We start from the raw sequence: 27,876 nt of genomic DNA on the forward strand, positions 1-27,876 counted from the left end.
ATATAACTACTATAATACTGTCCCCTATGTACAAGAATATAACTACTATAATACTGCTCCTATGTACAAGAATATAACTACTATAATACTTCCCCTATGTACAAGAATATAACTACTATAATACTGCCTCCTATGTACAAGAATATAACTACTATAATACTGCTCCCTGTGTACAAGAATATAACTACTATAATACTGTCCCCTATGTACAAGAATATAACTACTATAATACTGCTCCTATGTACAAGAATATAACTACTATAATACTTCCCCTATGTACAAGAATATAACTACTATAATACTGTCCCCTATGTACAAGAATATAACTACTATAATACTGCCCCCTATGTACAAGAATATAACTACTATAATACTGCCTCCTATGTACAAGAATATAACTACTATAATACTGTTCCCTATGTACAAGAATATAACTACTATAATACTGCCCCTATGTATAAGACTATAACTACTATAATACTGCCTCTATGTACAAGAATATAACTACTATAATACTGCTCCCTATATACAAGAATATAACTACTATAATACTGCCCCTATGTACAAGAATATAACTACTATAATACTGCTCCTATTTACAAGAATATAACTACTATAATACTGCTCCTATGTATAAGAATATAACTACTATAATACTGCTCCTATGTACAAGAATATAACTACTATAATACTGCTCCCTATGTACAAGAATATAACTACTATAATACTGCTCCTATTTACAAGAATATAACTACTATAATACTGCTCCTATGTATAAGAATATAACTACTATAATACTGCCCCTATGTACAAGAATATAACTACTATAATACTGCTCCCATGTACAAGAATATAACTACTATAATACTGCTCCTATTTACAAGAATATAACTACTATAATACTGCTCCTATGTATAAGAATATAACTACTATAATACTGCTCCTATGTACAAGAATATAACTACTATAATACTGCTCCTATGTACAAGAATATAACTACTATAATACTGCCTCTATGTACAAGAATATAACTACTATAATACTGCTCCCTATATACAAGAATATAACTACTATAATACTGCCCCTATGTACAAGAATATAACTACTATAATACTGCTCCTATTTACAAGAATATAACTACTATAATACTGCTCCTATGTACAAGAATATAACTACTATAATACTGCTCCTCTGTACAAGAATATAACTACTATAATACTACCCCTATGTACAAGAATATAACTACTATAATACTGCTACTATGTACAATATAACTACTATAATACTGCCCCTATGTACAAGAATATAACTACTATAATACTGCCCCTATGTACAAGAATATAACTACTATAATACTGCTCCTATGTACAAGAATATAATTACTATAATACTGCCCCTATGTACAATATAACTACTATAATACTGCCCCTATGTACAATATAACTACTATAATACTGCCCCTATGTACAATATAACTACTATAATACTGCCCCCTATGTACAAGAATATAACTACTATAATACTGCCCCTATGTACAAGAATTTAACTACTATAATACTGCTCCTATGTACAAGAATATAACTACTATAATACTGCCCCTATGTACAAGACTATAACTACTATAATACTGCCCCTATGTACAAGACTATAACTACTATAATACTGCCCCTATGTACAATATAACTACTATAATACTGCTACTATGTACAATATAACTACTATAATACTGCCCCTATGTACAAGAATATATCTACTATAATACTGCTCCTCTGTACAAGAATATAACTACTATAATACTACCCCTATGTACAAGAATATAACTACTATAATACTGCCCCTATGTACAATATAACTACTATAATACTGCTACTATGTACAATATAACTACTATAATACTGCCCCTATGTACAAGAATATAACTACTATAATACTGCCCCTATGTACAAGAATTTAACTACTATAATACTGTTTATGTTTGGAGTCCAGGGGGAGGAGTCTGGGATCCAGATGGGTCTATAAAACTCCTTCCTGTTCCACTCAGCATTAGGACCCGTTGAAGTGCCGTAGAGCACGAAACGATCGTTGTCCGTGGCTGACCCTATCCCTCCCTGCTATCCGTTTGTTTATATGTCCTAATAAAGTGATATTCACCGCAACAGGGTAAGTGCGCGCCTACTTTTTCTTTTTTGCCATTTGGATTCTGCACACATTTTTCCTGGCAGCAGCACCCCGTTGATTCAGGTGTAAAGGATTCATACAGCCAGTATCACTTTCTGTGGTGCTAGACCGATATTATAATACGGTCACTGAGTTGGACCTTTGAGCAGTGCGGATGTATGTTTTCTCTACTATTGGACTTAACTACTATAATACTGCTCCTATGTACAAGACTATAACTACTATAATACTGCCCCTATGTACAAGACTATAACTACTATAATACTGCCCCCTATGTACAAGAATATAACTATAATACTGCTCCTATGTACAAGAATATAACTACTATAAGGGTATGTGCACACGTATTCTGGTGGACTGCGGATTTTTCCGCAGATTTGGAAAAACCGCAGTGCAAAACTGCTGCGGTTTTTCCTGTGGATTTATCTCGGTTTCTACTGCGGATTCCGCTGCGGCTTTACACCTGCAGTTTTCTATTGGAACAGATGTAAAACCGCAGCGGAATCCGCACAAAGAATTGACATGCTGCGGAATGTAAGCCACTGCGTTTCCGTGCCTTTTTTTTCCGCATGTGCACTGCGGATTTAGTTTCCCATAGGTTAACATGTTACTGTAAACTCATGGGAAACCGCTGCAGATCCGCAGCTGCGGAAACGCTGCAGATCCGCAGCAAAATCCGCAGCGTGTGCACATACCCTTATACTGCTCCTATGTACAAGAATATAACTACTATAATACTGCTCCTATGTACACAAATATAACTACTATAATACTTCCCCTATGTACAAGAATATAACTACTATAATACTGCCTCCTATGTACAAGAATATAACTACTAAAATACTGCCCCCTGTGTACAAGAATATAACTACTATAATACTGTCCCCTATGTACAAGAATATAACTACTATAATACTGCTCCTATGTACAAGAATATAACTACTATAATACTGTCCCCTATGTACAAGAATATAACTAATATAATACTGCTCCTATGTACAAGAATATAACTACTATAATACTGCCCCCTATGTACAAGAATATAACTACTATAATACTGCCCCTATGTACAAGAATACAACTACTATAATACTGCTCCTATGTATAAGAATATAACTACTATAATACTGTTCCCTATGTACAAGAATATAACTACTATAATACTGTCCCCTATGTACAAGAATATAACTACTATAATACTGCCCCTATGTATAAGAATATAACTACTATAATACTGTTCCCTATGTACAAGAATATAACTACTATAATACTGTCCCCTATGTACAAGAATATAACTACTATAATACTGCCCCTATGTATAAGAATATAACTACTATAATACTGCCTCTATGTACAAGACTATAACTACTATAATACTGCTCCCTATATACAAGAATATAACTACTATAATACTGCCCCTATGTACAAGAATATAACTACTATAATACTGCTCCTATGTATAAGAATATAACTACTATAATACTGCCCCTATGTACAGGAATATAACTACTATAATACTGCCCCTATGTACAAGACTATAACTACTATAATACTGCCCCTATGTACAAGAATATAACTACTATAATACTGCCCCTATGTACAGGAATATAACTACTATAATACTGCTCCTATATACAAGAATATAACTACTATAATACTGCTCCCTATATACAAGAATATAACTACTATAATACTGCTCCTATGTACAGGAATATAACTACTATAATACTGCTCCTATATACAAGAATATAACTACTATAATACTGCTCCCTATATACAAGAATATAACTACTATAATACTGCTCCTATGTACAGGAATATAACTACTATAATACTGCTCCTATGTACAGGAATATAACTACTATAATACTGCTCCTATGTACAAGAATATAACTACTATAATACTGCTCCTATGTACAGGAATATAACTACTGTAATACTGCTCCTATGTACAAGAATATAACTACTATAATACTGCCCCTATGTATGTGGATAGTATAACAGGAGCAGGTGGAGTATTATGTGCAGCGTGCCGTGGTGTATAATGATTGGCGCAGGACTTGGACCATATAAATAGATTTTTATTTTTCAATAATTTAATCAGAGGAACAAACATGATGATTGGAGGAAACCTGGAGATAAAGTGAAACGTGCTAATAAATAACATGTGTCCGGTTCTGGTGATGTAAACAGTGAAGTGCGATCTTCCCACGCGTTTCGGGCATCACAAGGTGACACGGACATAAACCTGTAACAGGTAGAACAGACGTGAAACATTTGCGGTAACATTTCTTCATGTGCAGAAGCAGCGAGGATGAAAGATATAAGGTCGGGTTCACACTTCGCTTTTGCTCCATTCACATCCAGAGCTGCCTTTACAATATTTCCTGGTTGCTCTTGGAAACAGACAACAGTTCATCTCCCGTTGTCAGACATGTGAGATCTCCATTATCAATAAAAGGTGCAGAATTCAGAATTTAGAGGTAAACAGAGAAGAAAATGTGATGGCGGCGGCCCCGGGCTCAGCAGTAGAGCAGGTAATAGCAGCCTAGCTCCAAATCCCCTGCATATACTAATCATCGATGTACCCCCATCACTGGGGTCCGGACCCCCAGCAGCTTTCCACCGGCCTCCAATCAAGTGCAGAAAAAGTGCTGCAGCGCTATGCACACTGGTGGCCATGAATGGTACTGCAGGCTCGCTGCCATGAAAGTGGAATAGGAGAAAGCTGCTGTACTGTTCATGGACACAACACAATGTGCAGAGCGCTGCACTGCTGTTCTTACTCGACAGCTGATAAAATGGGGTACCAAAGGTCAGACCCCACCATTAAGATTTTAACGACCTATCCTGATGATAGATCATCCATGTAAAAGTCCCAGGAAAACCACTTTAAATTGTGACTACATGCAGTCACCACTAGGGGGAGCTGAAGAGCTCAGTTTACGGTGTTGCGTTCAATGTATAAAGTGTATGCAGTGAGCTCCGGGGCTCCCCCTGCTGGTGACTGCAGGTACACAAAATGATATCATTTAAAGGGATTGCCCACGTGAAAAAATGTTTACAAAGCATGGGAAGAATTAAAATACCAAAATAAGCAGAATTGCTGATTATCACTCACCGCATCATCTACAAAAATGCAAATAATAGCCATTTAAATTCATTTATAGACAAAAAACTACAGCCATGGAAGAAAAAAAAAAAAGTTCTCATGAAGGTCCAGAAGTAGAAAAACAAAAAAAAAATCAGTTGCAGACTACAAAACCCAAAAAGTGGGTTCTGATTATTTTTCTTTTTTAATTTAAAATCTAAAAAAATCCCACAAAAACTGTTTAGTATCTCCGTAATCGTACTGACCCGCAGATTCACGTTTACAGGTCAATTTTTTACTGTACAATGAATGTCGTAAAAACTAAACCATGAAAACAGAGGCAGGAATTGAATTTTTTCACGTTTTCAATCCACTTAAAACTTTTTTTTTTTTTGTTCAAATTTTTCAGTACATCTTATGGTAAACTAAATGGTGTCACTCAAAATTATAACTTGTCCTGGAAAAAAAAAATCCTTGTACAGCTACTGTATGTCGACCAATAATAAAGTGATTTATAATAATAATAATTTAGAATTAGGAGAGATGAAAACAGAATTTGCAAAAACAAAAATTTTATTTTCACGACCTGCAGTCACCACTAGATGGAGCTCAAGATTAATGCATAGAAAGTTACACAAACTGTCTGCAGTGAGCTCCCCCTAGTGGTGGCTGAAAGTAGCAAACATTTAATTGACAACAGAAAACTCCTACGACTTTATTTCTACTATGCTGGGGATTTGGAGCTCTGTATCGGAAAAATGAAGCTTCGATCCCTAAATAGATAATAAATTAATCAGCACAGAAAAAACCAAAACATGATCTGACCATTAAAGCTAGACATAATTTATAACACTGATCACAGCAGCTTGCACGATTACGTCTGATACTTCTTTGCATTGTATCCAGAGGCGATGATGCCCATGGGGTCTTTGTGCTCGGGATATGTTATTTTCTCACCTTCGATCCATTATGGAAACATTTTAAAGCTACAGATCTTTAAAAAATGCGCAATAATAAATAGAAAAATAAATATAAGAGAGGATTCATTTTGTTTCAGCGCTTTTCCAATAAAGTGGAGCCACGCTGACTACTTTAACTGCTCATCCACATTCAACATCAATTAATGCAAGAACCCTGATTATGATCAATAAATAAATAAATCTGTTATTCTTTGGGTGTAAATGCAATAAAACCAAAAAAAAAGTGACCCCGGTCTGATGATAAAGAATTTGTTACGCATGCACTGATGAGATGGTTCATTCCTCAGCTCATGGGTACAGGAAAAAAATCCTGTCGTAATAGATCCGTCATATATTTGATATATCTTTGTACCATGTATCTGATACATAGAACCAAATCCCCTGCATAGACAGTTAAATGATAGAATTCGGTTTCCCTGCAGTCACCACTAGAGGGAGCTCCGTGCTTCCAGTAATAAAGCGTGAGCTCCCTCTAGTGGTGGCTGCAGGTAGGCAGAATTACATCATGTCACTAAGCAGGAGATTTGGAGTGTCCAATCTGCTAGAATAATGAGTCTAAAATAACGAGGTGCCAAAGAGGACACAAGCCCCTTTAACGTGTTCTATTAAGGTATTTTATAAATTCATAATAAATACCGAAGATCCACGGTGTCTAGTAACACCATCCAGATTCGCAGAAGTCCCCTTTAAGGAAAGAAGGACTGGAAGTGTTGTCATAGGGATCAGCAGGAAACATGGCAGCTATTTTTTTTTTTCTTTTTTAACCTGTGGCCGACCAGATTTGATGCAGGTGATATGAATGGTAATGTGTTCGGTGGTGTTAGACATGCGAAATTGGAAATTTTACAAAAAAAAATGTAACCTGGCTGCCTATAACGAGAAGTCAAAGACTCCAGCTCAGCGCGACATATCCGTCTGCCCTGTGTGACGAGTCAGTCTGTGCCGACCTCCCTGTATACTCGCCATGCAGACTCTCCTCATTGCCTCCATACTTGGGCCCAGATGGCGGCCCCCCAGACCGAAAGCCCCCAGCTCTAAAACCAGGCAGTGGAGCAAGATGGACGGGGCGTGTAGAGGACGGGGAAGCGATGGCGGCGCTCCGTCCCGGCGTCGGCTACTAGCCATGCTCTTCTCCTCCTATAAGTCCACATGGATGTCCTTGTACGACTTGTCCACCGTCCACTCCTTCTGGCTTTCTTGCTCGTCCTTGGCGTATCGCGCCATCTCCTGTTGGAACCACAGCTGTCGCGCCTTGTTGGGATCCACGTTGATCCAGTTGTTTGCAATCCATTTGGTTCCCTCTGTCACGAGGCAGCCGCCATGGAGAGCAAACTCGTCCACATCCCCGACCCAGCCTAATAGTGGAAAAAAAAATAACACTTAAAGGGGTTGTCCAAGACTAAGCCATAGATGAGCTTATCAATATCAGATCGCTGAGGGTCCGGCGCCTGGTACCCCCACCGATCAGCCAGTATCTGGTGCTAGAGCTCCATACACTGGGTAGTGGCCGTTCTCAGCTACAGCAGCTCGGATGGGATATCCCAGCTCCCTGAACGTCCATCAGCCGAGGCTCCAAATCTGGGCTGAGAACTGAAAGTGTCGGGTAGGAATAAGTCATTAATAACTTAGTCCTGGACATTCCCTTTTAAGACTAAAGACAGACATTTATCATATCTTATATACAATAACAGAGCTCAACATCTCATGCATAAGACATAGCATTTAATGATAAAATTCTGTCTGCCTACAGCCACCACTAGGGGGAGCCTCAGAGCTGACTGTATACAGGTCATTCACATGCCCCCTCTAGTGGTCACTGCAGGCAGACACAATTGTAAAATGCAAGTCTATGACTATACAAGGTATTTATATCTCTGCATTAATAACAAAAATAGTGTTCTGATTATACTAAAGATACGATAAAAAATGAAAAATTCCAGGAAAAAAAAAAAAATTACTTCCAAATATTTTCTTTGGAAAATCCCAGAAAACCTGTTTTTTTTATGTATGAGCCCAACTGACTGGTATAGACACAAATACATGACCGGAGGATGGAGCTCGCTGTATGCAGTCAGCTCCCGGGCTCCCTCTAGTGGTGGTTGCTAGGAATCTCTTATTACTACGTTCTATAGGGGGATATATGAAGGGTCCGGCACCGAAAGGCTGATCACTTGTGCATAAGGAATAATTGTGCGCAAAAAAAAAAAAAAAAAAAGCAATTTTTTCAACCTAGTCCTTTATTTAAAAAAAAATAGGTTGATGGAAAAAAGATGGCTTTCGACAAGAGGCGATGCATCCAGCCCCCAGATCCCGGGGTCCGGTGCGGCTGGTAACGTAACCTGCGTACCTTTGCCGTTGGACAAGTAGTTGTACCAGAAGACAGCTGTTCCCTGCCGCGGCTTTATTCTCAGGTTCCCCTTGTCGCAATGTTTCCGCGTGTCTCTCAGATCGACGTCGTTTTGGATCAAAGACTAAGAAAAGAGAGAAAAAAAAGGCAATAAATGGAAACGGTAGGACCCCCGATATGAATAGTGCATGGAATCGGAGAATTAAAAGCCATTTCCCAAAATCGAAAGCTATCCCCTATCCTTGGGACCCCCAGCACTCCGGAGATTCTGTAGAGCCCCATCCTGAATGGGGATGGGTGGACACAAGCTCGGCCTCAGCTCCGATCATTGTCTATGGGTGGAGGCTGGGCATATGCCCCCCATGCTGCACTCAGGACCCCAATATCAGGGTTGCTGGAGGTCCCTTTGGATCAGTGATAACTTGTGATTTTGAGAAAATTTCTCAGCTTTAAGGGGTATTCTGACTTTACAGAGTGATGGCGCACGGCTAGGACACGCCATCGCTTCGGTGGGGATCCGACCTCCGAGAATGACGGGAGTGCAATGCTGGTGGAGGACATTATTACTTATTGTGCCTGTAGAGAATTTTGCGGACCCTCACCAGCTCCTCGTAGGTCCTGTTATCTGCGATCGGGAACGTGGTCTCTCCGCCGCCGGTGACGTTGTTCAGGTAGAAGAGAACGGTGACGTACCTGGGAAGAAAGCACGGAGCGTGAGTCCGGACACCAACACGTCGTATGTCTATATATCCACCAGGGGGCAGCATTTCTATCTGTAACATGCAGAAGGCTGGGGCCATGTCCTGCGGGGGTGGGGGGTAACAGGGCGGCTGTCAGGGGCAGTGATGGGGGTTCAGGGGGCTCTTACCGACAGGAGGTTTCAAAAGGCGAACTTTCATTGGTCGTCAGCTTGGTGTGGGCACATGCCGTCTCGGGAAACACCGGCCCGCTGTCCATGTGGGCATGATAATGGCCGCCGGTGTTGTACCTCACTACCTGCAGGGGCTCGCTGTTCTCCACCACGTCGGGGGGCAGATGAGTTAATTTGATGACTCTAAAAAAAGGGATTAAATCAAAAGGTCACTTGCATGAGGCCATAATACTGTCATGTGAAGAGTTTAGTATTTTTTTTGTTTTTTTATTCTTGTCCTAGAAACAGCGCCACTATTGTGGGTAGGTCATGTCTGGTACTGCAGCTCACCGCAATTCAACTGAAAATCTCATTGTCTCGCTGCGGGGGAGGAAATGTGCCGAAAATATGCTCTGCAAAAAAAAAAAAAAAAGCACTTTAAACCCCCCCCCCAGACTGTGTAAATCAGCACTGTGCACCAAGTCGCTCTACCCTTGGTTAGGGAGATAGCGGAATAATCGGTGGGACTGACCCCCATCGATCCCAAGATCAGGGCTTTGTCTAAACAGAGCGGAGTCCAAGTGATGCATTCACTCTACAGGACTGTCGGAGAAGGCTGAGGCACCTCCAGAGCCCCCCGGTCTCAGTGATCGGACCCCCAGTTATTGCCTATGGATAACTGTACTGCATGTTTGTGTGCGGCCCTTATCAGCGGCTTTCCCGGAGTTTTAGGGCAGATGTTCGCTATAGTAAGTGAGGAATTATCTGCTCGCACAGCGTTTTGCTTTGCGGCGTCTTTTGGTTGAAGACCATTTGCGCTTTCCGTGTTTTTAGCCAAAGTCATTTCAATGCAGAGTGTGAACCCGGCCCGAATAAATCCAACTAGCCGGCGCATCGTATTAATTAGGGCAACGCGGATGACCGTAATCAGGGGGCCGTGTTTGCGGATTCCCAGGCTGTTTGCTGATCATTATAGGTAAGGCCGGATTCTCGTTTCCTCCGCCGTCCCCCAATTAACACCTCATTAGGCTCAGTACACAGATGCCCTGAGCGGATTATGCAGGGAACAGACTTCACAATCCCCCTTCTGGCCGCACAGTGCGGACGGAGTCACAGAAAAGAGGCGATCAGCAGCTGAGCGGAGAGGTGACCCTTCATGGACGGCCATTAATTGCAGAAAAGTAAAGGAAGAAGTGACGCTCCATTGTTACTGCAGCCGGATCATCCTCCTGCTCCTGCAGTCTGGCCCACAACGATTGTGATATTCCCTGATCCCTGCAGAATCCGCTTTTTCCTATGGTGGCGGCAAAAATATCTGCACAAAAATGATCTCCCGCATGTGAACGGCGCGGGAAAAGCGATTCATGTGCGGGATGCGGATTTTGCTGCAGCGTTCGTGCATTCAGCCTATTACTTCCTATATGTACAGGGAGAGCGGAGGATGGGGGGTCTCCAGTCCTGCATGATATACCTACCGCTGGCGTATGGACCTCAGCACCTGGTGGGCGCCCTCTCCCTGGTACAGCCAGGTGTGCTGACTGTTCCTCACCAGGTCATTCATGGTGATTTCTTGGTTGCCCAGGTATTTGTGGAAGTCCCTGAGGTTCAGCTTCTTGAATTCCTCCAGACTGAGGACCCCTATAAAGACAAGGAGCCTTGTGTAATATCGGGGCTGGCAGTCCTACATTAGTGTCAGTACAAGCATTACTGATGTCTGGAGCTGCTGTTTTTGGGGGGGATGAGGGATGCTCTGCAGACGGCGCTCCCTTCCTGTAGTGCAATGCTCTGCAGACGGCGCTCCCTTCCTGTAGTGCAATGCTCTGCAGATGGCGCTCCCTTCCTGTAGTGCAATGCTCTGCAGATGGCGCTCCCTTCCTGTAGTGCAATGCTCTGCAGACGGCGCTCCCTTCCTGTAGTGCAATGCTCTGCAGATGGCGCTCCCTTCCTATAATGCAATGCTCTGCAGACTGCGCTCCCTTCCTATAGTGCAATGCTCTGCAGACGGCGCTCCCTTCCTATAGTGCAATGCTCTGCAGACGGCGCTCCCTTGCTATAGTGCAATGCTCTGCAGACGGCGCTCCCTTGCTATAGTGCAATGCTCTGCAGACGGCGCTCCCTTGCTATAGTGCAATGCTCTGCAGACGGCGCTCCCTTGCTATAGTGCAATGCTCTGCAGACGGCGCTCCCTTGCTATAGTGCAATGCTCTGCAGACGGCGCTCCCTTGCTATAGTGCAATGCTCTGCAGACGGCGCTCCCTTGCTATAGTGCTATGCTCTGCAGACGGCGCTCCCTTGCTATAGTGCTATGCTCTGCAGACGGCGCTCCCTTCCTATAGTGCAATGCTCTGCAGACGGCGCTCCCTTGCTATAGTGCAATGCTCTGCAGACGGCGCTCCCTTGCTATAGTGCAATGCTCTGCAGACGGCGCTCCCTTCCTATAGTGCAATGCTCTGCAGACTGCGCTCCCTTCCTGTAGTGCAATGCTCTGCAGACGGCGCTCCCTTCCTATAGTGCAATGCTCTGCAGACGGCGCTCCCTTCCTATAGTGCAATGCTCTGCAGACTGCGCTCCCTTCCTGTAGTGCAATGCTCTGCAGACATTTTAGGGGGCACAGACCCCTACAGCCAGGTCATCCCTCTGACCAAGGGCAACCGAGACTGGCTACACCCATCTACTCCTGTGCTATGGCTGTCATTCTTTGGGGGGCTCTGTGGTGGGCACTATAATTATGGCACTGACGCCAGCATGGAAGCACGGCGGTCAGCACCGAGGGGTCCTCAACCTGACGATCATGTAGAGGCTTGGTCTAGGGTTTGAATTGATTGTAAGGGTCTGGGATTTAATTGATTTTTGGGGTCTGATACATTTTTCGATGTCTGGTCTGTGGACTAAAATATTTTAGGGGCGTTTTCTTGGGGGTCTGGCCAGTTATATAGGTGTGCTCCAGCCTCCGCTATAATTTTAGGGGGTTTGATCTGGACTAGGAATTGATTTTAGGGGTCCGAAATAACTTTCCAGTGGGTCTGAAATTACTTTTGGCGTCTGGTCTGAAGTCTGAATGAGTTTAGTAGTGTGGCCTAAGGTTTTACTAATTTTAGGGGTCTTGTCCAGGGGTGCTGATGGAGTTTACGTGCTTGTTCTGGGGTCCGTAGGGATGTTATTAAGGTTATGGAGACTGGTCTGGTTTTCCCCTCTCACAATTAATAAATGTAGATGTAAAACGTTCTACAAAGTTTGCAAAATACTAAATCAGACGACATCTTTACTTTTAGTGACCGCACATCCTGGTTTATAGGGTATTCGGGGGGATTGACATATGACCACATATTCTCCAGAAAATGTTATACTTTATTATTTTAATAGCCATTCCCTCATTTTAAAGGGAAAGCATCACCAGAAAGTGACCAAATGCTTTACTAAGTTTTTTGAGATAAATGTACTTTTTTATTACTATTTTTGACAAAAAAATTTTTTTTCCATATGACAATGTGTTTAAAAAAAATCTTGCAATTTATATAGAAAAAAAATCATATATAAATATTAAAAAAAACATGTGACACAAAACCCTGATTGAAACAGCTCATTTTCCAACGACACATTCCCTTTAAGCCGTTGAGAATAGAAGTGAAATAAAGGGTTAACCCAGTGCTGGAGACACAATATTAAGTAAGTGAACCGGTATTTTACAGTTTAGTAGCCACTACATGGCGGAAATTCTATCCTAATCCTATTCCAAGCACTCGGGAGACCACATCCATTAAGACGAAGCCGGGATGGTGCGGTGATATAAACACAGCGAGCTGTGCACGCAGCAGATTGACACTGAGCGGCATGTTTGTAACATGTCGTGCCGGCTCACCGTTTCCATCAGGGTCGGCTTTAACAGCTGTGTACATTTCCCGGATATTCTCAGGCGTCATCCATCTGCCGTTACCCAGCCGGGAATGGGTTAATACCTGCAGAAGAGATTAAAATAATATTAATGCTAAAATGTACAGGTCCAATTACTGCGGCCCGGAGAGAGGAAATGCTCCATCCACATCTAGAAATCCTCGGTATCTCTATGCCGGGTGGCGCGGAGCCGGATACATCCCGGTGTCAACAGAGCGACCCCGGGGACTAATGAGAGGTGGAGACACAAGAGTCAGTGGGTTATTATTACTGGACAATTATACTGATGAGGAGCAGGAATTAACCCTTGTCTGACCGATCATATATCTCGTAGCTATCCAAGTCCAAAGTGGAGACCCCCATAACGCTGCAGAGAGGGGTCACCGAGTACTGCTGACCCCATAACTGCAGTCCAGATCTGCTCTGGTATCAGCACAACCACAGCTGGAAGATTCATGGCCGAGCAGCTGCATGCAGCCGTACATCACCAAGCACAATGCCAAGCGTTGGATGGAGTGGTGTAAAGCTGCCACCACTGGACTCTGGAGGAGACGTGTTCTGTACAGTGCTGGATCGCACTTCTCTATCTGCGTCTGATGGAGGAGTCTGGGATTGGTGTTTCCAGGAGAACATGACCCCTGTACAGACGGTGGAGGAGGATAATGCTATGGGCTGTTCTCAGGGGTCGGCCTTGGGCCCTTCATTCCAGTGAAGAGAAATCTTAATGCTTCAACGCAAGACATTGTGGACAATTGTAGCTTCAGCTTTGTGGGAACAGTTTGGGGAAGGCACTTTTATGTTCCCCATGACTGTGCCCAGTGAACATACAGGCATGGAGTGGAGAACACGAGAGCCCGGACCTCAGCCCCATCCCATAATAGAGATTGTGAGCCTGACCTCCCCCAACATCAGGGTCTGACCTCACAAATGATCTTCTGAATGAAGTGATAAAAAATCCGATCGATGTCTCCAAATCTGGCAGAACTCCCTCCCAGAAGAGCGACTCCATGTTAATGTCTATGGATGTAGGATGGGAGGTGAGGATCTCCTGCAGGCGGATGTGGGGGGGGGGGGGCACATACTTATCTCCATGCAGCTCATCTGTCTATTGATCTTATAATTTACATAGGATCTGAATTCCTGGATAATACGTCACTGTATTTGGAAATATCTGGAATGATCCCTGCCGGACACGTCTGCTCCGGGGTGGATACATCGCTGGATCCGTGCTTTCGCTATACATTTACTTGCTTTATATTAGGTCGGATCCAAACACTCGTTCCCCTGGCAATAAAAATGAAATGTTGGCGAGGCGGACATGTTTATGTGGTGCGTACCACGGATAATGGAGGGTCTGTTCTTTCACAATGGGTAAGAGAAGAGCGGAATATAAACATGGCCGTACATAATGGTTTTTATGAGCGTTCGAGTGTCTTCCTAAGAATAATAATAAGAACTTCTGTACAGAACGAGGTCTCCAAGACCCCCCCGAGGCCAGCGCATAGTAGCCCCCTTCATATTAAATACTTCACAAACCAGGAAGATTCTATGTCCCTATCTCATGACATCCACGGACAATAGCGAAGGTCACAAACCCTTTTATCTGGGTTGTATTTATGGCCACATAGAGGACCCCTTTAATGAGAGGAGGTCAACAAATCAGCTGAGAGGTGCTCAGAAGAAGGAAAACAGAATGAGCTCACTCACTGGTTCTCAGTTAACTCATACTGCAGCCAGCAATAGCCAGTACCCAGCTTAAAAGGATTTTCCTTACCTATAAATAAAGCCTTAAAAGGAATATTCCCGTCTTCCTAAATATATATATTTTCGGATTTTACTTGTAAATACAAGCAATTTTCCAATTTGCTGTTTCTTAAAATTTTCAGCCGTTCTTGAGATTTTTAACACTTTTGTTGTGTGCAGCTTGTTGCCTTGGAGACCGACCACCGCTGTTAGACTTCAGAACATGCGCCGTGCTTACAAGTTCTTTTCTCCTGCTGTTTTGAAGCCGTCCAGGATCGCTGGAGCCCACTGTTCACTCCTAATTCCCGGCCAGATTTCAGAGCAGCGCTTACAAGCTACAGACAGCAGTGGTGGTCGGTCTCCTAGGCAACGAGCTGTAAAAAAAAAAAAGTGTTAATATCTCAAGAACGGCTGGAAATATGAAAATTTCAAAAGTGCTTAGTTTTACAAGTGTGATCCGGCAATATCCATCTAGGAGAACGGGTAATAACCCCTTAAAGGGTTATTCCCAACAGTTAAAGTTTATTTAAAGGGTAGGCGGTAACTTGAGGATCAGTTGGGGTCCCACAACTGAGACCCTCAATTATCCTGAGAATAGAATAGAGTCACATAGGAGACCAGACATAATTGTTACAATGTATCACTTTAGGTAAATAGTATCAGTCCAGATTCCAGACTGTTTAGCTCCGATTTCTCATTCACTGGCAGCAAGCAGAGATGTAAACAACCAAAAACAACGTATATTACAAAGTTGCCCGGATCGATACCGGAGCCCCCTTTATGCCCTAATGCCCCTGCAGTTGTTTTAACCCTCTCCTCACCTCTTTTATCTGCAGCTGCCCGTCCTGATTGTGATCCAGCAGATTGAAGATGTCGGCCTTGCTTATCTCCAGATTTTCCATGGCCTCCTTGTAGCCGTCCACGGGGAGGATCTGGCTGGCCTGGAGTCCTTTCAGCTGGGCCAGGTGGATGAGGAGCTTACACTCCTGTTCTGATAAAAAGTTGGGGATTTCTGCAAGAACCGGATTGGGGGAGGGGGGTGTTAATACACAAGAAATTTGGTGACTGTCGTAAGAAACAGAGGTATGGGGTCTGATTAACAAGGCACAGAATTTAATGGGTTAACAGAAAATAAGTGATAAGTCATCTCTGGGGGGGGTCCCGCAGATCACAAGATCAGGGGTACTGTGTCCACCGTATAATTTGAGGTGAAAATCAGTCCCCCTTACCGGTAAGTGCAAAATTTAAAGGGGCCTTCCATTTTCTGCAAACCTTGTTCTCCAGCTGCAGTACGTTTAAAAAAAATAATAATACAACAACCGTGCTTTACTCACCCTCCACGGGTCCAGTGCCGAGTCTCCACTGCTGCTCCTGGAGTCTGTTACTGTCTGCAGCCAATTAGTGAGCTCAGCTGCTCTGAGTGGCTCATGCTCAGTGATTGGCTGCAGTGCTGTCGACATAACGTCAGTGCTGCAGACAATACCAGAGAGCGGGAGCAGCGGTGGAGACTCAGCAATGGACATGGGGAGTAAAGTTTGTTTAAAAAAAAAAAAGATTGTTTTGTTTTTTGATTTTTAAGATAAACTGCAGACGGGGGGACAGAGATTTTCCAAAACTGGAAAACCCCTTTAAATTCTTGTATTTTACACCAGTGCTGGAGATTTGGTGCTTGGTTTCAGAAAACGGATTTAAATTTAATAATAAGTGAGGAAGGAATTGTGGATCCATTTAGATAAAAAAATGAAGTCCAATCTTTTAAGAGACAGATATCTGGCAAAATATGGATTGGCCGGGTTGGAGTTTCCTTGGCTGGGTCGGAGTTCTCTTGGCCGGGTCGAAGTCTTCTTAACCGGGTCGGAGTTTTCTTGGCCGAGTCGGAGTTTCCTTTCCCAGAAGTTGAGAGGATGGGTGGAACTTTTTGTGACTTTGGGTGTATAGTTAGGGTTTGCGACTGACAAGACGTGTCCCCCTTGGGTCAAGATGCCTCAAGTGGCACTAACAAGTCACTTTCCATAGGTCGGGGTATTTGTATACCAGACGAGAGGAGTGAACTTAATCACTGAGCCAAGTTTAGAAAAATGTAGAAACTCCTGAGCACAGGAGTCAAAATCAGTCCACCCTTTTCATTCTGGCCCCAAACCTCAGACCAAAGTACAAAAAAAAAAAAAAAATGCATGGGACCCAATTCAAAAGTTCCATATATTTCTCATGCCGTGACCCAACCCAAAAAGAAGAAGTTGCCTCCTCGGTGCTTTGCGATGTCCGAGAAAGTTTGCTTACTGCCCCTGTGAGGTCGGCAGAGGCGGCCAAACTGATTGAGGACAACTCAAAAACATTGATTTCTCTTTTTTCATTTTCCCTTGAAACCCCTAATTGTTTTTTTTTTTTTTTGCACCCCATCACATGACATTGTGATTAATTTCCAGATCCTAAAAACTAAATAGGTGCCAGTGAGCCATGGAGGATTGTTTTAAAAAGGAAAACATTTAATAAGCCCAGGGTCCCATCATGGGTTCTTTGAGCGCCCCCAGGGCTAAATCAACAGCCCTGACTTATCCTCCCCTCCCTTTGCTCCCAGGTCAATAAATGATTGTTTTTTGTTTTTTTTTTTGTCTTAAAGAACAGTGAGGAGGAAACAAGGAATGGTTAATGATCACAAATCGTAGAAAAGGGGGGGATTGGTGGACAAATGGCTTCCCGCAGAGATCCAATCATGAGTACAATAATGGGCCCGAGATAATGCCGGGCGAGTTCAAACATTCAGCCTCCTTGTCAGCCCCTATTACAACACCTGCTGGTTTAAGCTGCCCCCCTAACAAGACCAAACAATCAGGCCCATTGGCAAAAGCAAAACTGTGGGATTGTCTTGTCCAAGTGTGCTGGATCGTAATGAGAAAGGATTAGTAGGAAAAAGTGTCCTCCGACCCTATAAAATACCCCAGCTTGGTGCTCAGGGGAGACTCACTCGCCTGTGCAGGGATGAGGATGATGAGTGCAGGGAAGGGCAGATGCCCCGGATGCCAATACCCAAAGTGGCACCTGATGGTCTTGCTCTGTTTTTGGACCGGTGGCTCTCGGGCAATGTCTGTGGACTTTGTGAGCAGCTCGTCCCGGTGCATGACCATCCCCCAGCACATGCCCCTATGTTATGGCATTGGATACACAGAGATGAGGATTCCCAACCTGCTGGAGCATGAGACGATGGCGGAGGTGATCCAGCAATCTTCCAGTTGGCTGCCGCTCCTTGCACGTGAATGCCACCCGGATGCCAGAATCTTCTTGTGCTCGCTAATGGCACCGATATGTCTGGATGGGTAACGTACCCCCCGAAATATTCATTTCCATTCTGTATGTATTATCAGGGTATAGAGGGGGGGAAAGAGCACTAACGACGAGCCCTTCTATTACCCTGGAGAGCAAATACTGCCAAACCATGCCACTTGTGCCCATAGGCTCCCTATGCGGGATATATTACACGGGTGCCCAATGGGGGCTACAAGGACACTATACTGGCCCCTGTAAGCGGAATCGGAGCCTCAGGATACATCCGACATACAGTGTGTGCCACGGGCTTAGCAAAGTGTCGCCTGGAATCCCCCGCAGACCGTCGGCCATTGCTTGCATGTAACACCTGAAAGTGTAGGGTTTTCCCTGAGCTGAGCCCAGGTTGCAGTAAGTCAGTGAGCAGAGCGTCCCGAAGGGCGGAAGCGGCCCTGTGCCTAATGGCATTGACATTTAGACATTAGGAGGCCATTAGGGCGCGGGCGATACCCTCTGGGGGGCTGCGCTTATGTTCCGTGCTGCACATGTGGACTTACTACTCCTACTTGCGTCATTGGCAATGTAATTAGGAGCAGTGTTTTCCCATTAGTGGTTTTGGCATTGTGGGGTGTCTCCTTGAATTACGGCTGACGGAGCCGTACGTGCGTCACTCCGGCTCTCTGGGCAGAGCTGAGTCTCCTGTTCTTTGTTTCAGTGAATCGTACAAGTTGACAACAGAATTAGGGCCACCTACCGCCAGAGCCCAGCGCCGCGGATTAGGGATTATGGCAGCTAATAACGGGCGCCGTGCACCCTGCCGACGGTATATTAGCTACATCTGTGTCAGCTGGCTGACAACCAAGATGACCGCAGCTACCAGAAGGGTTGTCGCCACATGCCCGTGTACAGAGTTGGTGATGACCGTGATCAACCTCCAACTTTCCCTCAAACAGAATTTGTCAGAAGAGGACGACTCGGGGTCTTACACCGATTATAGGGGGAAATGTTCTTGAAATGATTTCTAGAATTAATAATGACCTCCTCATGTCTACAGTGACAGGATTATAAAGCCGTGCCGCAGCCTGTGCGAGGCGGTGAGGAACAGCTGTGCCCCCATCATGGCGTGTTATGGGTACCCGTGGCCAGAAATACTGAAGTGTGAACAGTTTACTATTGATCATGGGATGTGCATCTCCACTATTAGCAACGACACAAGAACTGCCGGAAGTAAGTGACGTCCGACAATATATCCTGTATTATACTCCAGAGCTGCACTCACTATTCTGCTGGTGCAGTCACTGTGTACATATATTACATTACTGATCCTGAGTTACATCCTGTATTATACTCCAGAGCTGCACTCACTATTCTGCTGGTGCAGTCACTGTGTACATACATTACTGATCTACATCCTGTATTATACTCCAGAGCTGCACTCACTACTCTGCTGGTGCAGTCACTGTGTACATACATTACATTACTGATCCTGAGTTACCTCCTGTATTATACTCCAGAGCTGCACTCACTATTCTGCTGGTGCAGTCACCGTGTACATATATTACATTACTGATCCTGAGTTACCTCCTGTATTATACTCCAGAGCTGCACTCACTATTCTGCTGGTGCAGTCACTGTGTACATATATTACATTACTGATCCTGAGTTACATCCTGTATTATACTCCAGAGCTGCGCTCACTATTCTGCTGGTGCAGTCACTGTGTACATATATTACATTACTGATCCTGAGTTACCTCCTGTATTATACTCCAGAGCTGCACTCACTATTCTGCTGGTGCAGTCACTGTGTACATACATTACTGATCTACATCCTGTATTATCCTCCAGAGCTGCACTCACTATTCTGCTGGTGCAGTCACTGTGTACATACATTACATTACTGATCCTGAGTTACATCCTGTATTATACTCCAGAGCTGCACTCACTATTCTGCTGGTGCAGTCACTGTGTACATACATTACATTACTGATCCTGAGTTACATCCTGTATTATACCCCAGAGCTGCACTCACTATTCTGCTGGTGCAGTTACTGTGTACATACATTACATTACTGATCCTGAGTTACATCCTGTATTATACTCCAGAGCTGCACTCACTATTCTGCTGGTGCAGTCACTGTGTACATACAGTGGGGCAAAAAAGTATTTAGTCAGTCGGCAATAGTGCAAGTTCCACCACTTAAAAAGATGAGAGGCGTCTGTAATTTACATCATAGGTAGACCTCAACTATGGGAGACAAACTGAGAAAAAAAATCCAGAAAATCACATTGTCTGTTTTTTTAACAATTTATTTGCATATTATGGTGGAAAATAAGTATTTGGTCAGAAACAAAATTTCATCTCAATACTTTGTAATATATCCTTTGTTGGCAATGACAGAGGTCAAACGTTTTCTGTAAGTCTTCACAAGGTTGCCACACACTGTTGTTGGTATGTTGGCCCATTCCTCCATGCAGATCTCCTCTAGAGCAGTGATGTTTTTGGCTTTTCGCTTGGCAACACGGACTTTCAACTCCCTCCAAAGGTTTTCTATAGGGTTGAGATCTGGAGACTGGCTAGGCCACTCCAGGACCTTGAAATGCTTCTTACGAAGCCACTCCTTCGTTGCCCTGGCGGTGTGCTTTGGATCATTGTCATGTTGAAAGACCCAGCCACGTTTCATCTTCAATGCCCTTGCTGATGGAAGGAGGTTTGCACTCACAATCTCACGATACATGGCCCCATTCATTCTTTCATGTACCCAGATCAGTCGTCCTGGCCCCTTTGCAAAGAAACAGCCCCAAAGCATGATGCTTCCACCACCATGCTTTACAGTAGGTATGGTGTTTGATGGATGCAACTCAGTATTCTTTTTCCTCCAAACACGACAAGTTGTGTTTCTACCAAACAGTTCCAGTTTGGTTTCATCAGACCATAGGACATTCTCCCAAAACTCCTCCGGATCATCCAAATGCTCTCTAGCAAACTTCAGACGGGCCCGGACATGTACTGGCTTAAGCAGTGGGACACGTCTGGCACTGCAGGATCTGAGTCCATGGTGGCGTAGTGTGTTACTTATGGTAGGCCTTGTTACATTGGTCCCAGCTCTCTGCAGTTCATTCACTAGGTCCCCCCGCGTGGTTCTGGGATTTTTGCTCACCGTTCTTGTGATCATTCTGACCCCACTGGGTGGGATTTTGTGTGGAGCCCCAGATCGAGGGAGCTTATCAGTGGTCTTGTATGTCTTCCATTTTCTAATTATTGCTCCCACTGTTGATTTCTTCACTCCAAGCTGGTTGGCTATTGCAGATTCAGTCTTCCCAGCCTGGTGCAGGGCTACAATTTTGTTTCTGGTGTCCTTTGACAGCTCTTTGGTCTTCACCATAGTGGAGTTTGGAGTCAGACTGTTTGAGGGTGTGCATAGGTGTCTTTTTATACTGATAAGTTTAAACAGGTGCCATTACTACAGGCAATGAGTGGAGGAAAGAGGAGACTCTTAAAGAAGAAGTTACAGGTCTGTGAGAGACAGAAATCTTGATTGTTTGTTTCTGACCAAATACTTATTTTCCACCATAATATGCAAATAAAATGTTAAAAAAACAGACAATGTGATTTTCTGGATTTTTTTTCTCAGTTTGTCTCCCATAGTTGAGGTCTACCTATGATGTAAATTACAGACGCCTCTCATCTTTTTAAGTGGTGGAACTTGCACTATTGCTGACTGACTAAATACTTTTATGGCCCACTGTACATTACATTACCTAATAAGTTAGAAGCTTCCAAAAATCAAAGTGTTAATAGTTTGCTTCAATGATCAAAATGGAAAGAAAAAGAAAAGATATTTAAATCCCATCATTTTCCAGCGACTGATTGTCCCCTCCATCATCAGTATCTGGTGACCGCCCGTTGCCTCCATCATCAGTATCTGGTGACCGCCTGTCACCTCCATCATCAGTATCTGGTGACCACCCGTCGCCTCCATCATCAGTATCTGGTGACCTCCCGTCGCCTCCATCATCAGTATCTGGTGACCTCCCGTCGCCTCCATCATCAGTATCTGGTGACCGCCCGTTGCCTCCATCATCAGTATCTGGTGACCGCCTGTCACCTCCATCATCAGTATCTGGTGACCACCCGTCGCCTCCATCATCAGTATCTGGTGACCACCCGTCGCCTCCATCATCAGTATCTGGTGACCTCCCGTCGCCTCCATCATCAGTATCTGGTGACCGCCCGTCGCCTCCATCATCAGTATCTGGTGACCTCCCGTCGCCTCCATCATCAGTATCTGGTGACCGTCCGTCGCCTCCATCATCAGTATCTGGTGACCGCCCGTCGCCTCCATCATCAGTATCTGGTGACCGCCCGTCGCCTCCATCATCAGTATCTGGTGACCTCCCGTCGCCTCCATCATCAGTATCTGGTGACCGCCCGTCGCCTCCATCATCAGTGTCTGGTGACCGCCCGTCGCCTCCATCATCAGTGTCTGGTGACCGCCCGTCGCCTCCATCATCAGTGTCTGGTGACCGCCCGTCGCCTCCATCATCAGTGTCTGGTGACCGCCCGTCGCCTCCATCATCAGTGTCTGGTGACCGCCCGTCGCCTCCATCATCAGTGTCTGGTGACCGCCCATCGCCTCCATCATCAGTGTCTGGTGACCGCCCGTCACCTCCATCAGTTTCTGGCCTTTCAGACACAGACGTTCTAGCTGCAGTTCCTGTGAGTATCATGAATAACTGATGTAGGGCGGTCACCGGATACAGAGGGACTCGGTATATTGGGGTGATGTATATTGGGGTGATATAGTCCCCGGGACACTGACGCTCCTCTCCTCTCTTACAGCGGTGCCCCGTGCCAGCTGCAGGGACTGTGAACTCGACGAGGCCAGCTCTGCCAAGGAGATCCTGGATACTTTCTGCGCTAATGATTTCGGTAAGTGCTGACATGATGCACACCTCCAGTGCTGCCGCCACTTAGCAAAGCTTGTACTGGTGCCAACGCCATCTGTGCCCATTGTAAATGGGTGCAGGTAACAGCCGGGGGGAGACGGATGCCAACTGTACAGTGTGCGTCTCCGATGACAGCGCCCGGAATAAAGTACCCTTCTGTCTCATCATTAAAGGCAGGGTGGAGGGGGCTTACCCAAGACCCTCTTATCTGTAAGAGCGCTCCCCGCTCTGGGGGATCTGACACATTCATAAATTACATGCATGGATTTCAATGACCAGCTTACAATATTTAATTCATCCTGTGGTGGCGCTGCAGGGAAATCAAACCCTCGCTGATCTCCACCGATCACTGGTGATCACAACCCCTATAAAGTTAATGAAGGAGATAAGTTAAAAAAACCCAAAATATTTAAATGAGTTGGATAAAACAAGTCTGCCTTCTTCCAAAGCAGCGCCACCCCTGTCTACTGGTTGCGAGTGGTATAGCAGTTCTGCACCATTTCTGAAGGAAGTCATTTCTTTTTTTTTGTAGAGCTGTTCTGGGAAGAATGCAGCTATGCTTTTTTCTAGTAATCGACAATCCCTTTAAGGGATGGCAAATAAAAGTCTCAATCCTTGGCTCCAGCTCAGGCCGCTCTCGCGGTCGCCACTGTAACAGTGAGTGATGATGTCCCTGACCAGTCTACTGACCACTGCAGTCAATCATTGGCGTCGGCAGTCACTCCCAGCACTGGCAGAGACCACCGCAATGATGGAGCGATTGTTATTTGCCTTGGATCCCTATTTTTTTTTAGAAAAACCCCTTTAATAAAGACAAGAAACGTCAAACTGAGGGGGGAGACGCATCTGTCAGCTGCTCCCAGGCAATCAGACCCCCCGTATCTAGGCCGCCATCCAGCGCCCATGCATCATCCCACCGGCTCGTGCCATCTGGGACACTTTCTATATTTATTTTATGTATTTGACCTACATTTCAGAAAAACATGGCCGCTTTCCTGGAAAAACAGCGCCACCCCCTGTGAACAGGTTGTGAGTGGCATTGCAGCTCACCCCTTTCACTGCAGCAGAGCTGAGCTGCAGTCTGTGGCCAGGGGTGGTGCCGTCTCTGGAAAGAAGCAGCAAGACTTTTCTAAGTAGGGAGAATGTTATGCGGACAGGTGGTGCAATGATACATTGCTGCAGGTGAACGATCCTTCGCTGAATAGTTCAGACCCATAAATGGCAGCGGCGTCTCCAGAGCAGCGCTCCTCCGAGGAGTAGATGCTTTGGAAAGTCATGCTTTCTGTCTCAGAAGCCGGCTGCGTATACAGGAGGCGAGCCCTGTGTATGGGGGGGAGAGGTGATGGGTGCCCCCCTTGTAAAAGTAAATTACATGCCGCTGACACCGGCTCTGGGACCATATAAAGACACAAGACTCAGGCTGACGGCGCGTCACGTCTCCATCCAGGGAAGCAGTGCTGGACTCAGCGGGGTAGTAGCTGTATACAGTATATACCGTCTATTACAGCGTATACCTGCCTTAGAAGAAACATTTTCACTGGGTTACCCAAAAACTAGTCAATCGGTATGGGGGGTCCCAACCTGTGGCTCCCTAGCCATTGAAAAACTACAAGTCCCAACATTCTCCAATATTTTCTGGGTAATGGACTATTAACAGATCGTGCTGGGAGTTGTAGTGCTGCAGCAGCCGGCGAGCTACAAGTTGTTTCATGAACAGGCTGTTGCAGTTATGCCACAGCTCAATACGGTTGGGAGGAAGCGTTGGGAGTTGTGCGCAGCTTCGTATGGGTGGAGGGAGCGTCGGGAGTTGTGCGCAGCTTCGTACAGGTGGAGGGAGCGTCAGGAGTTGTGCGCAGCTTCGTACAGGTGGAGGGAGCGTCAGGAGTTGTGCGCAGCTTCGTACAGGTGGAGGGAGCGTCGGGAGTTGTGCGCAGCTTCGTACAGGTGGAGGGAGCGTCGGGAGTTGTGCGCAGCTTCGTACAGGTGGAGGGAGCGTCGGGAGTTGTGCGCAGCTTCGCACAGGTGGAGGGAATACTGGGAGTGGTGCTCGGCTTCGCACAGGTGGAGGGAGCGTCGGGAGTTGTGCGCAGCTTCGTACAGGTGGAGGGAGCGTCAGGAGTTGTGCGCAGCTTCGTACAGGTGGAGGGAGCGTCAGGAGTTGTGCGCAGCTTCGTACAGGTGGAGGGAGCGTCGGGAGTTGTGCGCAGCTTCGTACAGGTGGAGGGAGCGTCGGGAGTTGTGCGCAGCTTCGTACAGGTGGAGGGAGCGTCGGGAGTTGTGCGCAGCTTCGCACAGGTGGAGGGAATGCTGGGAGTGGTGCTCCGCTTCGCACGGGTGGAGGGAATGTTGGGAGTGGTGCTCGGCTTCGCACGGGTGGAGGGAATGCTGGGAGTGGTGCTCGACTTCGCACGGGTGGAGGGAATGCTGGGAGTGGTGCTCGGCTTTGCACGGGTGGAGGGAATGCTGGGAGTGGTGCTCGGCTTTGCACGGGTGGAGGGAATGCTGGGAGTGGTGCTCGGCTTCGCACGGGTGGAGGGAATGCTGGGAGTGGTGCTCGGCTTCGCACAGGTGGAGGGAATGCTGGGAGTGGTGCTCGGCTTCGCACAGGTGGAGGGAGTGTCAGGAGTTGTGCGCAACTCAGCACCAGTGGAGGGAGCACCAAGAGTTGTGCGCAGCTTCGTACAGGTGGAAGGAGCGTCGGAAGTGGTGCGCTGCTTCGCACGGGTGAAGGGAATGTCGGGAGTGGTGCTCAACTTTGCACGGGTGGAGGGAGCATCGGGAGTTGCATGCAGCTCCTTATAGGTGGAGGGAATGTTGAGAGTGGTGCGAATGTCGAGAGTGGTGCGTAGCTTCGTATGGGCGAAGGGAGCGTCGGGAGTTGTGCGCAGCTCTGCACGGGTGGAGGGAATGTCGAGAGTGGTGCGAAGCTTCGCATGGGTGGAGGGAGCGTCGGGAGTTGCATGCAGCTCCGTACAGGTGGACGGAATGTCGGGAGTTGTGTGCAGCTTCGCACAGGTGGAGAGAGCGTCGAGAGTGGTGTGAATCTTTGCACTGGCGAAGGGAGCGTCGGGAGTTGTGCGCAGCTCTGCACGGGTGGAGGGAGCGTCAGGAGTGATGCACAGCTTCGCATGGGTGAAGGGAGCATCGGGAGTGTTGCGCAGCTCCATCTTTTATTCTTTCTTTCTGCAGCTGCCAAAATTCGCATCACAAGGCGGAACACGACCTCCAGCTCCATCTCTGACTTTGATGTGGACTCCAGGGTGGACGTCATAAAGCATGGCTCGCTGTCCAGAGGGGACGTCCTCCCCAGACTCCAGCAGTGGTTGGATCTGGACGCTACCTGTGTGCAGAACATAATGCGGGGGACCCGGACGGGCACTTACGTCGTCAGCGGGGAAGTGCAAAAAGACAAGATCGTGGTGCACAACGCTTACGCCTGGCAGAAGAGGAATAAGAACCTGCACTTCGCTGCCAAGAAATGGAAGCATCACAAATGCAGATCATAGGACTCTTCATACGCCGCCACCACCGCTGCCCCGGAAAGTTCCCCCCTAAAAATCAGCTAATCACCAGTAAATGTAAGCCCTTGTGTTATCTCTGCTGTAGCTTAGTCTGATCCTGGGAAAGCTGGGTGACATCACATATTACATCCCCCAGCTTTACTGAAACCAGAATGGGCAGACACGATCTCCTGGAGAGGGGAGAAGGTGGGTGCAGTAATGGAGGTCATACAGGTGGTCACACAGCTTTCCTGGGAACAGATAAGTAATCGTCATTAACTGGTGAAAGATGCCCTTAAAGGAAGAGATTTATTAAAGGGGTTGTCCAACTTAAAAAAATAAATTTAAATAATTCAGGAGCAATGTGCAAAAGAAGGCAGATTCACCCACCCTAACCCAAAAGTCTGGAGCATGGGCAGCTCCGGGGTCCACGGCAGGGCAGGAAGCAATGACATCGTGTGCTTTGGTCACCTGACTGCAGAGCTTTGTGATTGTCTGCAGTGTCATGTGACTGCAGTGGGATGTAATCGTTCCAGTCAGCTGATCGCTGCAGCCAATCACAATCCTCTGCTCTCAGGTGACCAAAGACCAGGATGTCATTGCTTCCTGTCCTGCCGTAGACCACCGGAGCGGGCTGCGTGGGAGCCATGGATGTTAGAGTGTGTATATCATTTTCTTGCTTCTGAAACAAGCTGTGGACAACCCCTTTAAATCATGGATTGTCAGGAGTGCAACAAATCTTTATGAATAGCCCTTTAACGCACCAAAAACGTGTGGAACTACCCGGGGTTATGGCGAGTAGCCCTCCTACCGGGCAGCATGGCGTCCTCATATAACACTCGTTTAGGAGAGAACGTGCCTGCGGCGGGGAACTGTATATAGCATTGTATATATGTGGGATGGAAACCAATACACATGAGGCTGTAAGAAACGCCGGGGGTGTGCGTCATTTATTGCGGTCCCCTGCACAGAGACCAAATGCTTATTTGTAGGAGACCTGGGAGCATCGATCATTGGGATGAAATGTGCATATTGGGGGCAGCGCGGGATCTGGGGGATTACAGCGCGCCGGACCCTGTGCATACA

General features: G+C 45.8%; 2 protein-coding genes across 2 annotated transcripts in view; one reads left to right on the top strand and one right to left on the bottom strand.

Annotated features, from left to right (window-relative positions):
- Positions 1-4,243: 4,243 nt before the first annotated feature.
- Positions 4,244-27,876, bottom strand: part of P4HTM (prolyl 4-hydroxylase, transmembrane) — a 28,403-nt gene continuing 4,770 nt past the window's right edge. The window contains exons 3-9 of the mRNA XM_069736327.1: positions 15,902-16,092; positions 13,306-13,402; positions 10,922-11,084; positions 9,465-9,650; positions 9,199-9,289; positions 8,597-8,720; positions 4,244-7,604 (exon numbers count right to left, since the gene is read on the bottom strand). Of these exons, the coding sequence (XP_069592428.1) occupies positions 7,387-7,604; positions 8,597-8,720; positions 9,199-9,289; positions 9,465-9,650; positions 10,922-11,084; positions 13,306-13,402; positions 15,902-16,092 (1,070 nt within the window). The 3' untranslated portion in view covers positions 4,244-7,386. The remainder of the gene's footprint in view (positions 7,605-8,596; positions 8,721-9,198; positions 9,290-9,464; positions 9,651-10,921; positions 11,085-13,305; positions 13,403-15,901; positions 16,093-27,876) is intronic.
- On the top strand, positions 18,137-27,351 carry LOC138647095 (secreted frizzled-related protein 5-like). The gene is made up of 4 exons (XM_069735907.1): positions 18,137-18,394; positions 19,396-19,568; positions 23,184-23,273; positions 26,480-27,351. The coding sequence occupies exons 1-4, from the start codon at positions 18,162-18,164 to the stop codon at positions 26,794-26,796; spliced, it is 813 nt and encodes a 270-aa protein (XP_069592008.1). The 5' UTR covers positions 18,137-18,161; the 3' UTR covers positions 26,797-27,351.

The sequence above is a fragment of the Ranitomeya imitator genome, chromosome 8 (genome assembly GCF_032444005.1).
Source record: "Ranitomeya imitator isolate aRanImi1 chromosome 8, aRanImi1.pri, whole genome shotgun sequence".
Taxonomy (NCBI): domain Eukaryota; kingdom Metazoa; phylum Chordata; class Amphibia; order Anura; family Dendrobatidae; genus Ranitomeya; species Ranitomeya imitator.